The sequence below is a fragment of the Cucurbita pepo genome, chromosome 15 (genome assembly GCF_057944985.1).
Source record: "Cucurbita pepo subsp. pepo isolate OVF chromosome 15, ASM5794498v1, whole genome shotgun sequence".
In the NCBI taxonomy this organism is placed as follows: domain Eukaryota; kingdom Viridiplantae; phylum Streptophyta; class Magnoliopsida; order Cucurbitales; family Cucurbitaceae; genus Cucurbita; species Cucurbita pepo.
Genome location: NC_141812.1, coordinates 4,325,264 through 4,335,337, shown reverse-complemented (window position 1 = coordinate 4,335,337; position 10,074 = coordinate 4,325,264). Strand labels below are relative to the sequence as shown.

The 10,074-nt window shown below is 39.1% G+C and overlaps 1 protein-coding gene across 1 annotated transcript; it reads right to left on the bottom strand.

The window, feature by feature from the left end:
* Positions 1-2,429: 2,429 nt before the first annotated feature.
* LOC111811246 (uncharacterized) lies at positions 2,430-5,235 on the bottom strand. Its single transcript, XM_023698008.2, has 5 exons — positions 4,807-5,235; positions 3,649-3,911; positions 3,441-3,558; positions 3,147-3,355; positions 2,430-3,003 (listed from the first exon to the last, which is right to left on the bottom strand). The coding sequence occupies exons 1-5, from the start codon at positions 5,158-5,160 to the stop codon at positions 2,577-2,579; spliced, it is 1,371 nt and encodes a 456-aa protein (XP_023553776.2). The 5' UTR covers positions 5,161-5,235; the 3' UTR covers positions 2,430-2,576.
* Positions 5,236-10,074: the final 4,839 nt, after the last annotated feature.

The following is a 10,074-nucleotide window of genomic DNA, read 5'->3' as shown; positions in this document are numbered from 1 at the left end:
AATAAGTATCATGGTGGCTATGTCTGCTACCGAATATTATTCAGCAATGTCTGCTATAGAATTATTAAATTTTTATTAAAAGTTTATGTAAACATTAAATTGCATTAAATTATACTCTACACTTAAATAAAAAAATAAAAAAAATCTTATTAATCTCACAATTCATTATTATATTATATTATCGATGCCATGTTCTAAATATGAGGAATAAGAATTAATATATTAATAAAATAAAATAAAAAAAACTTTGCAATCTTACATAGCTGTTCTCGAATCTTGGCAGAGGAATATATTCTAATTAATATATATATGAAGAAAGAATATCTCAAAAAAAAAAAAAAAAAATTAGAGAGATAAGTTAGGGTAAAAGTAAGATGTCAAAGAGAGAAGTTGAAGTGTAAAAAAAAAAAAAAAAAAAAAAAAAAGCGTAGGATTGGTATGGGTCGTGCACGGGATGCCCTAGCTCCCGACTCATCTAGAGAATGCATTGGGTCTCTGTGTTGATTTGATGATCTACTAGTTGATTCAAGATCTGGGTGATTCACCCCATTCACCCCATTTCACTAGTGCCGAAAGAGGCCGGGAATCTACTCGGAGTCGTCGCTTTGCCATCCACTCTGGTTTCATCCCGAACTTCTCCTTGACCCATCCTCTTTGAGATTGTGGAGCACTCAATGCAGTTGATGTAGACCAGAAAGAAGAGGCTTCTCCGTGGGATGGGCTAGGAGAGTTGCTGCCTCTTCACTCAAATCAATTACGTGACGAATCACATGAGAATCTCATATCCGTCAACAGCCAAATCTAAATTTTGAACTCAAAGATCGGGGTGTGAGTTTCTCATAATTTAATTCACAAATATTAAATTTAATCTATACAATAAAAAATGTTATTTTCGTAAACCTTATGCATTAAAAATTGAATTTCAAAATTAAAAACTAAAAATTTGAATTTGACAATCAAATTCAAATTTTTGTATTTACTTTTATAAGTCGTGTTGTTTTGTTAATGTGCAAAATTATTTCAGAATATATTATAGGAGGACCAAATAGTCTTCAAGGCTCGTCCCGACCGAGTAATGTATACTCTTTATAGTCAAAATCTTATTATAACGGTTGTCTAATTGTAATATTTAAACTAAATACTATGTCGTAATTTTTTTTAATCGTTAAAAACTATATCGTAATATTAAAATTTAAACTTTAAAAAATCACCATGTTAAAAGGTTATGAAATATATTAATTTATTAAGTTTTTTTAATAAAAATTAAAAAAAAATTAGAAAAAATTACTAATGGGAATCCGATTCTTGCAAAATTTCAAGGAATACCTCAATTCTCGAAGAATTACTAACGGGAATCTGATTCTCGTAAATTTTCAAGGAATACCCTTCAATCTCCGCAAAAATAAATGAAGAATTTAACAAAGACAAGAGACAGTAAATATAATAGTTGACGGAAATGGGAATAGAGAAAGCTTCTCTGTCCTCGTCGTGTGAACCTCTATTTACACGTCAAAAGTCTCTGTCGTCGTAGTTGACGGAGATGAGAACAGAGGAAGCTTCTCTGTCCTCACCGTGTGAACCTCTATTTACGCATCAAAATTCTCTATCGTCGCCCCGAGTCAAAATTAGTATTTCTAGATAATTTATTCAATTTTATAAAAATATTTATTTAATGTTTTCAGGTCTGGATCCACCCTGGCAATGAGGCCTCATCCATGCTCAACATTTTGACGTGGCCACATTGCCACGCTGGCAAATATGTCAGTTGATTTGATATCCCCATCCAGCTTATACTAATCAAGATATTCTTTTTTATTTTTTAAATTAAAAAAAAAAATCATGTGATTGTATAAAATAAATATCAATGACTTTTTTATTTATTTAAATGATTTTAATTTTTAATTAAATTAATTGATAAGATAAGGAATCACTGTAAGGGGAATAAGATTCAGATTACCTTCTTGATCGAATATCTCAAGGCAAGAACATTGTTTGAGATTCGAATCACTCCACAAGCAAGATCGATCACATCTAGCTTGAATGATTCTTGTTGATCAAATATCTCAAGACAAGAACACTTGCTTGAGATTCGAATCACTCCACAAGCAAGATTGATCATGTCGAGCTGGAATGATTCTACATATAACCTAAACTACATAGAATTGCAAATAAACATAGCCAATGGCTAAAGAAAGCACAAATGCTCCTTAATGGCGATGTAAGCTAAAGTAAATAAAAAGTCTTAAAATACAATAACTCTAAATTATAACCTACCCAAAATTTATAACAATCAAACTTCATTGTTCTTCGATGTGGCATGAATTGAAACATCTTTTGATAATTTTAACAACATTTTCTTCACATCTTCGTTGAAGTATATTGTATGATTGATGTTTTTTGGTTCATATCATTAATATTAAATAATAAAAGAAAAAAAAAACAATATAAACATTTATTAACAAGTGAAATGTTACATCTACAAGCACATCTTTACCCATCTCTATCTTTATTTAGATATAATTATGATAAGAGAACTTTATTGAAAGGGAAGATGGCTTGAGAGAGGATCAAGATGGCTACACATGTGATGAGCCAATATCAGTCTGAAAGCTAGAAAATGCATCTGCAAGCTCCATGGCATCTTGAACCCTTAGACGAGTTCCTTGTTGCTCGACGACCCTAGCCGCGATCTTGGCTGCGAACGTTCCCATCTCTTTCAAATCCGACACTCCGTGCAAGATACCGTACAAAATACCAGATGCATATGCATCTCCCGCACCACAAGTGTCGAGAGGTACGCACGGACAAGGTGGTATATACACCGCTTCTCCTTTAACACCTATGTATGAACCTCTGTTCCCATCTGTGACTGAGACGAGCGGAACGAAATGACTTAGATACCTTACTGCTGATATCGAGCTTTCCTTTGAGTCGAAATGACATAGAGCTCCTGCTTCTTCGTGGTTTGCAAAAACTATATCTGCATAGTTCCCCACGATTTCCCTGAAAAACGCATTATATTTAGGTAAGAACATTGTTGGGAGGGAGTAGTCCCAGCTCAAAATGGACATATCATACTATTATGGAGAGTCGTGATTCTTAATCAGACATGAAACTGTAAACCGAGTTTGAAGTTAGAAAATTACCAAAAATCGTCGAAATGCTTTACAATGCAAGAGACATCTGAAGCAGTGACCGCAACTAGAGCTCCACACCGATGCGCTTCTTCACACGCTTTTTGAATCGTTTTGATTGTATCGGGAAATTCAAATAAATACCCTTCAACTATGAATACATTTGTCTTGCTAATTACACTAGCTAATGTTGGATTATAATTCACAGTGGAAGACGTACCCTGATATAATATCAACACATCAAGAACAACCCCAAAAAGTTCAACATTCGATAGACGTTCCGAGCATGTTCAAATCGATGCTTACCTGATATGCAAGCATTGTTCGCTGAGCATCAGGAGTAGTAAGAACAATAACTGTTCCAGTCGTCCCATCCTTAACAGGAGGAGAAAGAAAATTGACATTTGCACGTCTTAGTTTGGTCCTATGAAACAAATTGAAGGATGAACACATTGAGTTTGATAGCCACTATAAGATGAACTGATATCTATGTAGGGAAGAACAGCAGGCAGACCTGTAGAAGCTGCCCAATGGATCACTCCCTACACTACCAGTCATAGCAACATTGAATGTAGGGCCCTTCATGGGTCTAATACCTAGCCTTGCCAATGCCACAAGGCTGTTGGAAAGGGATCCCCCTGCAGCCGCCTTATAGCTACGACCGTCCATGGCCCGCAATACTCTCCCTCTTTCCTCATGATTTACAACCTTCCTTGAACCCTTCTCTAATCCCAATTTCTTCAGAAATTCATCGTCTACCATTCCCGAAAAATCTACCTGTATAAACAACGTAGACACTGAGCTTATAAACTTGACTTAGTAGAATAAGTCACTGATTCATAGAGTAACTTATTGAGCAACTATAGGAGAATCGGTAGTAATTACCAGATTGTGGACCAAAGAAGTTGTGAGCTTCTAGTCAAAAGTGTCGAACAAATGTGTACTTTGTTTGAGGGCTCTAGGGAAGGAGTCGAGCCTCGATTAAGGGGAGACTATTTGAGGGCTCCGTATGCCTTAGGGCTCTAGAGAAGGAGTCGAGGCTCGATTAAAGGGAGACTATTTGAGGGCTCTGTATGCCTTAGGGGAGGCTCTATGATATACTTTGTTTTTGTTTGAGGGCTCTAGAGAAAGGAGTCAAACCTCGATTAAGGGAGACTGTTCGAGGGCTCTGTAGGCCTTAGGGGAGGCTCTATGGTGTACTTTGTTCAGGGGCTCTAAAGAAAGGACTCAAGTCTCGATTAAAGGGAGACTGTTCGAGGGCTCCATAGGCCTCAGGGGAGTCTCTATGGTGTACTCTGTTTAAGGGCTCTAGAGAAAGGAGTCGAGCCTCGATTAAGAGGAGATTGTTCGAGGGTTCCGTAGGCCTTGGGAGAGACTCTATGGTATACTTTGTTCGAGGGGAGGATTGTTTGAGGGCTCTAAAGAAAGGGGTCGAGCCTCGATTAAAAGGAGACTGTTCAAGGGCTCCGTAGACCTCAAAAGAAGCTCTATGGTGTACTTTATTCGATGGAAGGATTGTTGAGAATTGTTGGGAGGGAGTCCAAGAATACATCTCCATTCATAAGAGACCAAAGCAAAACCACGGGAACTTAGGCTCAAAGTGAACAATATTATACTATTGTGGAAATCCATGATTCCTAACATACGGTAAGAGACAAAAACAAAAAATTACCATAGCTTGTCCGAGCCCCAAAACGTCCCAACGATCGGGCAACCGAGAAGAAGAGGCATTAATATCATGAGGCTCTTCAATTCCCATCACAAATTCCTCATCGGAACCATTCCCTTCCTCGTCATCCTCTTCTTCCTCGCTCCCACTCGAGAACTCCCCCGCCCCATAGCCGCTAAAAACACGACAAGAATACATAGCGTTGAACGAATCGAACTCTCGACCCCTGCATCGATGAGTGAAAGAGGAAGAGGAAGAGGAAGAATATGAAGAAGAAGAGGGTAAAGTAAATGAAGGAATAAGAGGCAAATTAGGGGAAGAGAGCAACAGAGAAGGAAAGGGGAAACAGAGAGACATAGTGGGGATCGGTTAGCCAATGAATTTGAAGCCAAAAATGGCAGAACTCAGCCGCATGGCCACCATCGCTCCATTGGAAGACTAATTATATAACAAATTCCCGATCTAAGCCCATGCGTGCCGGATTAGCCACCTGACACAACGTGGACCATGCCAGATTCCATCAGCTCGGCTGGGGATTATTCGATTTTCTCTGATTTTTCATGACCGTTGGATTGGATGATGAGAGAGACAGACAGAGAGAGAGATGGGATTTTTTTTAAGACTGTCGTGGAAATGAGTTTGTTGCTGTGAATGAGACCCATTTCTTTAATTTTTCTAGTTTTTTCTGCCACTCGTTTGTTGATTCCAAGATTGATAGATGTGAAGCCAAATGGGAGAGTGTTATTGGTGGAGCTCTTCCATATTCGTATCGTTTTTGTTCTCGAAGTTTTGGAATATAATGTTTTCGAACATCTTCCCACGTTTTTTTTTCTCTTTCTTTTCGGTTTACGTGCTCAGAGTTGCTACTAACGTCTTATGTTTATCTCTTGTGTGGATATATAACTCTTAAAAAAAAAACCTCGTCTATAGTATAAATGTCGAACACATTTAAAATATCATCTTTTCTAGAAAACACAGTCATGGTTTTACGTACTTAAATACGAAGTATTGAAATTTAAGGGAGATAAGAACAAAAATAAAATAATTTAAAACGATGCAAAACAACCTATTCTAACCTAAGACTAAGAATTTAAATAGGAGTCTACCCTATGCACGTGTTGAAGTCTCTGCTGGCGATATCATCGTCCTCCGTACATGTGCGCCTTCCTTTGCTTGAAAAATGATGTGGCACATGGCTGAGTGTTTTGAAGATTAATCAGCACGACCCCACTACAAGGGCCATGCAAATGCAAACATATGCAATCATGCTCCTGGGACCTATCTCTTGCTCGGACCCACTATAAAAATAATGTCCAATGTTTTTAACTTAAAACAGTCAAATAAACGGAAACTACTACAAATGTCCCTCATCCACTCCCATGGTATCCTCACCTCCATCATCAACCGTACATTGACGCCTTTCCTTTACCTGAAAAATGTAGGTAGCACGTGGCTTGATTATTTTATGAAATACTTAGTAAGTCACCCCACTATTGGGGTTAGAAAATGCAAACACATGCAACATATGAGCGGGACCTAACTTTTCATAAACTTTACATGACCTTGGGTGCCTTTCTATTTTAGGTAGGGGTGGATGTGTGGTACTTTTTCACACACGGCCCATGTACGCACACATGGATCCACCAGGACTCGTATACGAACTCCCTGGGCCTGGTTTGGTCGGTCACAACGTATTACACGTCGCCGGACACCACAGAACAGAAAAGGTCCGCATGATATCATGGCGAACATAAATATCGTATTTCATTCTTTCATAACATAAAGGGGAAGTATCCCGATGCAAGTGACGTACATATATGCATGAGGTCCCTTAACATACCTAACATGACATTACATAAGCATTACTAACATTACATATACATTTCTTACATTACATGACATATCACATAACTTACATTACATGACATATCACATAACATGAAAATACGTTCAAATTCCTTAAGTGTTTCCTAACATAACAGTCAACAGTCAACCTAATTCATACATCACATAACATAAATAGTCGACAGTCAACACAATCTATACATCATATAGTCATATCACATAAATATGGTGCATGCAAGGGCCACTGGGCACGCACCATCATACAACACGTAATAAGCTAACTCCACCAGTAAGATCACTTGGCTCGATGGCCTTGGCCGAAGTTATTCACAAAGCTAATTCCCAACGACACTACGTCCTATAAGAATCACATAAAAATTTAGAAACCTTTCATAACATACCCTAGTTAAACCTCATGCTATTTATCAAAATAAACCCAACCACAATCTGTCTTTGATGGTTAGGAACCATACTGACCTCAAATGGTAAAAAATAAGGGCGAAAATTGCTCGAGAAGGGCCAAAAACCTAGGAATGATATATTATAGAGATACCGAGCCGATAAGCCGAGCCGCTGTACACGCCAAGTCGAGCTGCCGTACACGCTGCGGAGCTGAGAGCGGAGCTGCAGGTGCACATCTGTGTTGGGCCAAAACGCACATGGCCCGCGTTCGTTTGTGGGTTGGTTTTAGAGGCACCCAACCGATTCTAACCCGCGTCTTCCTTACCCACCAGAAAGCGAAACCTTAATTTTTGCCTCCCTGATTCCGATGATTCGCCGATGATGACGATGCAGCCTTCTCCGTTTCTCTCGCAGCCCCGATTCCGATGATGCATAACACCTTCACCTATTTCGATGCCTTCCCGTCACCGACGACCCACGGGGCAACTTCTAGTTTTCGCCGGTCACACAGCGTCTTCAACACAAGCTCTTCAACACAAGCACGGTGATCCCGACGTATATCTTACTGCCGCTCAAATCCTTTCTCCGAAATAGCAACCCTAATGTTTCGAGAGAAAAGTTTGGAGATAAAATCATTTTAAGGAAACAGAAGGGCTGAACATAGGAATATAAAGGGTCTCATAACGTTTCCATTAAGGTAATAGCTTTCTTGTCGGAAATCGCGCATTTTTCGGGCGAGAATAAATGCATAGCATAATATCTTTTCATTTGTTGCAGCAAAAATAAAATCTCAAACATAAAATCTAAAAATAAATAAATAAATAAAATTCGAATCCTGACAACTTCCCTACACACGACCCGCACGTGCGAGTGTGAATCTCGAGGGGGCTAGCACACCGCCTGGACCCTCTCTTGTCAAGCTATTTTGTAGCGACGTCCGGAGGTCAACAGAACCCCTGGTGTCATGTTCCCCATGATCACCCTGCTCGTCATACTGTGCGGGTCTGCACTCATCATCTTTAGGGGAAGTAGCCCTATGCTTAAGTACATACAACATGCATGAGGTACCTCTAGTGCTCGTCTTAACATCTTTTGTGACACAACCCTCTAGTCTCATCTTTTTATTACATTAAGTAACACATGCTCATTGGATATTTATATTAATATCATTTTCATGTTCTCAGGGCTGCGTTCTATGTCGGTCTATCGACATGATGCAATATGACACTCATCATCATATAGCATGTCTAATATGTAACATATCAGCAAATTAAGACAAACGTCATGCAATTATCATACTCATCATATCGCCATAAAGTGCATAAAACATATCATGTACATCATACATCACACTATATATATTACACACATCAACAAATATCATAACTCATACATCATCATATACTAGTATATGACATCATACGATACAACTCATACATCATCATATACTAGTATATGACATCATACGATACAACTCATACATCATCATAACTCATACATCATCATAGCTTATACATCATAAATTGTCATTCATATAATTTCTAGCCTATCCTATAGTAAGACACTTACTTGGTTGGCCTTAGCCGAAGTACTCCCTAATTTAATTAACGTAAGCTCTCGTTCCTCGTAAGCTGCTCCAAAGGTTGCCGGAGCTAGCTTTCTATCGCACAGTTAGTCATCTTTCGTTATTATTTCACATTTTAATTAATAATCCAACTAACAATGTGAAATACGGGTCTAAAACGGCTTCAATTACCTTAATCGGGGCTAAAAATAGGTTCGGGAGGGTCGAAACGGTGGAAACCAAGGAAAAAATGGAAAGCCGAGCCAAATAAGCCAGCAAGCCGCTGGAGCTGCCGCTGCGCCATCCAAGCCGAGCTGAGCCGAAGGGCTACTTGCGCTGCGGGGTGACACATGACAGTAGTAGGGCGAGCCACGTCATGTAGCTGGCGTCGAGTTGAGGCGCGGGTTGCAGACCGATTTGGGTTAGCTTGCGGGTCGTCGACTGCAGGTGGGCTAGCTTGTTGGGCTTTGATTTGTGGGATGGGCTTTTGGTGAGTTTGGCTGCAGGCCGGTTTTGTTGGGCTGCTGGGCTTGGGTTCTAGGCCTCGATTAACAAGCTGGGTTGGTCTCGAGTTGCAGAGGCGGGCGCGGGTCGTGGGTTGCGGTATGGACTAGCATCTGGCTACTGGGCTATGACGGATTTGGGCCTCGGGTATCTGATTCGTGTTCGACCTGGATTCATCGGATTCGTCTTCCTTACCTGACTCAGCGCAATTCTTTGGCGCCATTTTCTCTCTCCTCTGTGCGACAGTTTCCGACGTCGTTTCACGCCTTTTTCTTTCCCTGTCTCTCTATCGCCTTCTCCTTCTCTCTCCCACAAAGTTTTGTGGTTGTTGGATGTTCATGGAGGTAGATCGACGATTCTTCCAAAACCAATTTTCGAATTCCTTCTCTGATGGTGATGACCCACGACATGAACCCTCTCTGGGTGGATATATATACTATGGTCGATGAGGGCTTTCACGGTTGATTTTCACGGTTTAGACGTTCGGGCTGAGGATTCGAAGTCGCGTGTTTTCTCGCCGGAGTTTTTTTTTTTTTCCTTCTAAAATACTAATCATTACACAATTAAATACAAAATACAAAATTTATATTAGGATTCAAATTGAAAAATCAATAACATATTATACCATTACGAAATCAAATATGTATAAGTATATAAGTACAAGGTTCCGTCACTAACTTGTATATAAGTCTAAGATTTCGTGATCCGCCACCGAACATATTAATTTTCTTCATAATTTATTGAAATAAAACTCAGTTTTTGAAACACATTATAAAGTTCAAAGTAAAAATATTTTTTTTTTAGAATTGATGGCATAATTCAAACTTATTCTAACCTTTGTAATTATCTTGCATAAATCAGCAACAAACTAGAAAAAATAATAATTGGATTCCAGTTCAAGATATTAAATATCGATCAACGTGGCAAGATTTCTATTGAATAAATTACAGGCATAA

What these genes read in the sequence shown, in the direction of transcription:
- LOC111811246 (XM_023698008.2), bottom strand. Translation starts at nt 5,160, where the DNA reads ATGTCTCTCTGTTTCCCCTTTCCTTCTCTGTTGCTCTCTTCCCCTAAT. An exon ending in CCATTGGGCAGCTTCTACAG is followed by an intron (nt 3,559 to 3,648) that starts GTCTGCCTGCTG and finishes TTTGTTTCATAG; the next exon opens with GACCAAACTAAGACGTGCAA. An exon ending in GAACAATGCTTGCATATCAG is followed by an intron (nt 3,356 to 3,440) that starts GTAAGCATCGAT and finishes ATATTATATCAG; the next exon opens with GGTACGTCTTCCACTGTGAA.